This window comes from Carettochelys insculpta, chromosome 3 (assembly GCF_033958435.1).
Source record: "Carettochelys insculpta isolate YL-2023 chromosome 3, ASM3395843v1, whole genome shotgun sequence".
Classification (NCBI taxonomy): domain Eukaryota; kingdom Metazoa; phylum Chordata; order Testudines; family Carettochelyidae; genus Carettochelys; species Carettochelys insculpta.
In genome coordinates this window covers 142,993,584-143,000,000 of record NC_134139.1, presented here as the reverse complement: position 1 = coordinate 143,000,000, position 6,417 = coordinate 142,993,584, and the positions used below count along the sequence as shown (strand labels likewise).

The 6,417-nt window shown below is 44.4% G+C and overlaps 1 protein-coding gene across 9 annotated transcripts in view; it reads right to left on the bottom strand.

The window, feature by feature from the left end:
- The window catches only part of SYNCRIP (synaptotagmin binding cytoplasmic RNA interacting protein), a 35,333-nt gene that overhangs the window by 6,849 nt on the left and 22,067 nt on the right, over nt 1-6,417 (bottom strand). For all 9 annotated transcript variants that reach the window (XM_074990938.1, XM_074990939.1, XM_074990942.1 and 6 more), the window contains one exon: nt 5,884-6,005. In XM_074990938.1, coding sequence (XP_074847039.1) covers nt 5,884-6,005 — 122 coding nt within the window. The remainder of the gene's footprint in view (nt 1-5,883; nt 6,006-6,417) is intronic.

Genomic DNA, 6,417 nt, shown 5'->3' with positions numbered 1-6,417 from the left:
CACAATTGGCAGCTGGGAGCTGCATGTGGCTATTAAAGAAGTCAATTGCAGCTCCTTAACACTGCCACATCCAGCAGTTCTCTCTATCAATAGAGAAGCAATTACGCATTACACAGATAGCTTCTCCACCTTTGATTTCATAGCCACCTCAGATAAGCCACTTAATAGACTCTTTCACTTAGTTTTCACCCCCCCTTGTCCTCTTTTGCCTCCCCTTCTATGTAGCTGATTTGCCGGTTTTCATTTTTTGTTTACATCTCCCCGCAGCCTCTGAGTGTGACTCTCCCCAGCCCCTCCAGCCTCCATGTGGGGTTTAAGCTGGGGGAAATGGGGTTGGAACAATTTGTGGATGAGGGTGTTTCCTCCACAACTCAGATCAACTATAATAAACGTAGTGTTATTTTATTATTATTAATGTACTTTCCCTTCTTCTATGGGAACCGCTGCTTTACAGTGACGACTGGGGTGACTTTGTACACTGGCTTTGTTGTATGGGAAATGGTGTTTATTTGTATCTGGGAGGGTTATACTGGAATATTTGTATGCTTTGTAAAGGAGGCAGCCAGAAAAAATACTTCACAACCTCCAGTCTCCTTCATAAAACCAATGACATTGTTGCATGCAAGTTAGTTGTAGAGAAATAGCGGTGACTGGCTGAGTGACCTCATACCGCATGATCCAGAACCCTTGGCATGACTGAGGTACATGCCTTACAGTAACAGTGAGGGCTCAGCCTGGGCCCCATGAATGCCGTTCCCAACCCCAGCCAGAATGCCTGAGGCCAGCTTCAGTAGGCTCCCAGCTCCATGACTGTCAGGTCCTGAGTATCTGTGGTCTGCCGGACAAGAGAGTCCTGGATTCTGAAGGTGCAACCTATAGTATGTTACAATTCAGGACTAATCTGAACTATATTTACAAATTGCCTCCTTAAAACCTGAGCCATCACAGCCAACTTCTTTCAGGCACTAACAAAACAGATTTTAACTCATTCTTAATGCCTAAATATTCCCCTTTTCCTTCATCTTTTTGAATCCTAAAGAAGTAAAATGCCTTGCGATTCAACATTAAAGTAGCACATGTAAACGTCAAATATGCCCAAAATGAGTCTGTGAATGGAACTGCTTTTGTCTGTCTTTGTAATGCCATTCTAGTTAGCTCGCCATATCAAAGGGGAATTATAGTGTCTGAGAATTTCTTTAATCCAGGAGTGAGCAAACTTTTTAATTGGGCCCCACTTGTTGGGCATGCAATTGGCCAAAGCTCCTGCATCCTGTGGGAGAGCCACAGGCAGGGATGCAGGGTGGAGCTGGGGTGTGCCTAGGAAAGAGCTGGGATGCTCAGGAAGCAGGTACTGGGGGTGAGGTACTCGTGGGGGGATGGACCCCAAGGAGAGTGGAGGACTCAAGTGGACTCACAGCTGCACTGTGCTGATGAGCAGCGGTGGTGGCATCAGGCTGAAGGCAGCCCTGCATTCCTCCACAGGGAGCACTAGCTCCTCACCGGCATCTTGGGGGACTCCCAGGGGCCAGCATGCACAGACTGTAGAGACCAGTGCAGCCACTTTTCCAAGCTGGATACTCGCTGGGTTTGCCCTGTTGCTTGACTCAGGGCCTCAAAACATCCTGACTGGCCCAGAAGCTGGGGGATGGACAGGGGAAGGCTACAGAGGAAGAAATAGAGGACTGGGGAGGCAGCAAAAGCCATGGGGGAAGGGTGACCAGGCTGCACCCACAATACAAAATGTCACATGCCCCACTCTGATCAATGGATACAAGAGTGTGAACAAGGCATCTTTCACTGCAAAACAGGTGACAGAGACTGGAATTGTTTAGCACAGGATTAACAGAGAAAGAGACAAAATAAGTGAACTGGTATAATAAATCACACAATGAAATCACTTAATGCAGTATGAGATCTACAGGGAAATTTGTTGCTCACCTTTGAGGCAATAAGTTTCAGATATTTAACAAAAACATAGTCAGTTACACCATACAAAATCAATACCGCTAATTAGTTAAGGTTTAGAATACTCTGATTACTAGCTAATTAGTCAAGAATCCAATCCTCTCTCTCCCAGTAAAAAAAACAGCAGTACAGTATTCTATAACCGATCAGGTGCCTTTTAAAGGAAATCACTTTCTGGTATAGCAGTGATTGCCAACCTTTTTACACCAAAGATTAATCACTTTAAATTTCAGGGCAACCCAGGATCTATCCTACCCCTTTCCCAGGACCCCACCCACACATTTGCCTTGTCTCCATCAGCTGCTCTCCTCCACCCTCGCTCACTGTCACTGGACTAGAGCAGGGGATGTAGGTCCCAGGCCAGGGCTGAGGGGTTTGGGTGCAGGAGGGGTTAAAGGGTACAAACTCTGGGAGGGAACTTAGGTGCAGGAGGGGATTCCAGGCTAGGGCAGATTACTGGGGTGTAGGAGATGAAGAAAGTGGTGCTAGCTCTGTGAGGGAGATAGGAGAGGCTATCAGGTGCTGGCTTCAGGTTGGGGCAGAGTGTTGGGGTGCTGGCTCAAGGAGGAGGGTGAGGGCTGGGCCAGGAGTGCATGAGATGGGGCAAAGTGCAGACTCTGGCCAGGAGGAGTTTAACACAAGTGGCTCCCAGCCAGCATCACAGCAAGGCTCAGATAGGCTGCTTGCCTGCTGTGGCCCCACGCAGATCCTGTAAGTGGTGCTCCCCTATAGGGAAAAGGAGGACAGCATTCCACCAAGCACTGTCCTCAGCTCCCATCTCCCAGAAGCTGATGGCCCCTCCTTCCCACCAATACAGCAAAAAGAATCCTACAGCAAACAGACAACCTGTCTGAACCCTGCTCTAATGCTGGACTTTAGGGCCCAAAGATCATGCTCATTTGGTTGAGGCTCCAGGACTGACCGACCAGTAGACTGCAATCAATGTGTTGGTGAGGCCTGCTCTACAGAATGAGGTACAGGGTACTATCAGAGCCTAAACATAGGACTAAAAAGAGACTGCAGGTCCATTCCACCTTTCTTCTCTTTTGACACCAGTTAAATCCAGATGGTGGTGGGAAGGGAGAAGAGGAGAGAATCAGAACAGGATGCCAAAAAAAAATATTAACAAAATACACAGACGACCTTTACTGAATGGCAGTGGTAACCTAGTGACAGATGATGTGGAGAATGCTAAACTATACAATGCTTACCTGCTGACCCTCCACAGACAAGGTCAGCTCCCAGACTGCTGCACTAGGCAGCACTGCACGGAGGAGATGGACAACCCTCAGTGGTGGAAAGAGCAGATTAAGAGCTTTTTAGAAAAAGCTGGGTATACACAAATCCATAGGGCTGGATTTAACGCATTCGAGGGTGTCGAGGAAGTTGGCTGATGTGATTGCAGAGCTTTGGCCATCATCTCTGTAAACTGGTAATACGGGGAGGTCCCAGGTGAAAGACAAATGTACTGTCCACTTTTTAAAAGGATGGAAGGAGACGACTTTGGGGAACTACAGATCTGTCAGGCTCACCTCAGTCCCTGGAAATATCACGGAGGGGATCCTCAAGGAATCCATTTTGAAGCACATGGAAGAAGGGAAAGTGATCAGGAATAGTTAGCATGGATTCACCAAAAGCAAGTCATGCCTGACCAACTTGATTGCATTCTATAACGTGGTGGCTGGCTCTGTGAATATGGAAAAGGCTGCAGACACGACTTCAGCTAAGTCTTTGATATGATCTCCCCACAGTATTCTTGCGAGCAAGTTAAAGTATTATGGATTGGATAAATGGACTGTAAGGTGGACAGAAAGCTGGACAGATAATTGGCCTTAATGGGTAATGATCAACTGTTCAATGTCTGATTGGCAGTTGGTATTAAGTGATGTACCCCAAAGGTCAGTTCTGGGCCAGTTTTGTTCAACAACATTATTAATGATCTAGGATAAGGGAATGGATTGAACCCTCAGCAAAGTTCACAGACGATACCAAGGTAGGGGGAGAAGTAGATATACTGGAGGGTAGGGACAACGTACAGAGAGACCTAGCCAAATTGGAAGACTGGACCAAAAGAAATCTGATGAAGTTCAACAAAAGTAAGTGCAGAGCCCTCCACTTGGGATGGAAGAATCCCAAGCACTGCTACAGGCTAGAGACCAACTGGCTAAGCAGCAGTATGGCTGAAAAAGGGCCTGGGAATTAAAGCGGATGATAAGTTGGATAGGAGTCAACAGTGTGCCCCTGTGGCCAAGAAAGCTAATGGCATATTGAGATGCATTAGTAGGATCACTGCCAGCAGATCTAGCGAAATAATCATTTCCCTTCATTCAGCACTGATAAGTCCACATCTGGAATATTATGTCATATTCTGCCCTGACCCCCACGTACAGAAAGGATGAGGGATGCACTGAGGAGAGTCCAACAGAGGGCAACAAAAATTATTTGGGAGCTGGAGCACATGACTTATGAGAAGCTGAGGGATCTGGGTATAAATCTACAGACAAATGAGGGGGGATTTGATAGCAGCCTTCATCTACCTGAAGGGGATTCCAGAGAGAATGGAGAGAAGCTGTTCTCAGTGGTGACAACTGCCAGAACGAGGAACTATGGTTTCAAGCTGCACTGCAAGAGGAGTAAGTTGGATATCAGAACTATGTCCCTAGGAGGGTAGTGAAGCCCTGGAATGCGTTACCTAGGGAGGTGGCATAATCTCCTTCCCTGGAGGTCTTTAAATCTTGGCTTGACAAAACCCCTACCTGGGATGACTTAGTGAGGATTGCTCCTGCTTTAGGCAAAGGGTTGGACTCAATGACTTCCTGAGGTATCTTCCAAGCCTATGATTCTGCAAAAACAGACATGCAGACAACTGCCTCTACCATACAAACAAGTTCATTAACTATACATCCTACTCTGAACTCTACTTCATACGGATGTTCCTACAGCTGCAGACGAGACATAAAATACAAAAAGGACAAACAAAGATAAAAATGAAGCAGAAAAAGAACTTGTTACGTATAGTCCAAAGGAGAGTACTGAAGTATATGGCTAACAAGCTGAGAGAAAACAATAGCAGGGCCAACGAGAAATGTGGGATGGTAAATGACAGCTGCAAGCAAGGAAATATTCAACAATTCAATTGTGCATGAGGCCACCATCTGAAGATTTGAATTATTCTGTTTTACCTAGCTGTTCTATGTTCTCAGAGACCAAGCAGCAGGACTGGCAGCACACATACTATTGGAAATGGAGAGTGATCCAGCAAAATTGCCAGACAACCAATACAAACCCAAGTAGAAAAATGGATGAAAGTATTAAAGGCTAGATTGGCAAGCCACTTTTTTTAGTTCTGCAACACTGTCCATTTATTAATGCAAAATTCTTATTTTCATGTTTAAAATCCTCATGAGTATACAGATCACTGAAGTGACAAAATGTTTTGACTTAGACAGCAATCACACCAACAACATACATATAGATACCCTATTTATTACTGCTTCCAAATGTACTCAGACAAGCATGCATCTCATATGCGAGCACTTGACAGCACAAAGGTACGTGGAGCTTTAAAGGGACAAGCTCATCTTTCCCAATTTGGTTCTAGGGCCTTCAAATTTGACCTGAGTAAGTGGATATGCATTCAATTCAGTCATTACTTAATTCCAGGCAAGCAATTGTATCAACATTTGAGTACAGCACTTGACAAAATGTGACCCAAATCCTGACAGGGCTGACCTTTGGGCATTACTGAGATATACTAGTAATTATTCCATATCATAACTATTCTAACACTTCCTATACCTATAGAAGTGAAATCTGAAGCATTAACGCACTTTGTCATACTTGCTACATACGTGTTACTTTTGTAAAAAACATTTTTGCATTACACAAATCAGATAATTTGCACATATTTGTACTTACATTTGATTTTTAGCTGCTTGTCTCTGAGCTTTCCGTTCTTTTCTTTTTTGATCTGGTGGCTTAGCAAACACAATTTCAATATTTTCTCCCTCTAAATCTTTGCCATTCATTTCTTCCATTGCCTGAAGGAAGTAACCAGATTTTAGACATAATTCTAAGGGCATTGAGGAACAACTTTAAAACAGCAGAAAAATAGAGGTTTTTGTTTGTTTGTTTTTTTAATAGTATCAGAAAGAACTAGCCATGACTGTATATTTGGAAATCATTGTCCATATTACTCTCTGGGTTTCAGGCTTACTATAGATGTTACAAAGAGGAAGAAGAAAAGGGATTCCCCTTTACCTCTGATAATAAAAGAAGCAATGAGCTTTAACTGCTGTAAGTGAGATTTAGGTTAGACCAGGAGTCAACAACCAAAAGAGCATGAGGAGCCTTTTTTCCAATTCAGTAAAAATGCACTGATTCAAGAGCCACAATGCATGCAACTAAGAGATGGTCCTTAATAAATATCAACCCATACTTTTTGTAACCCCT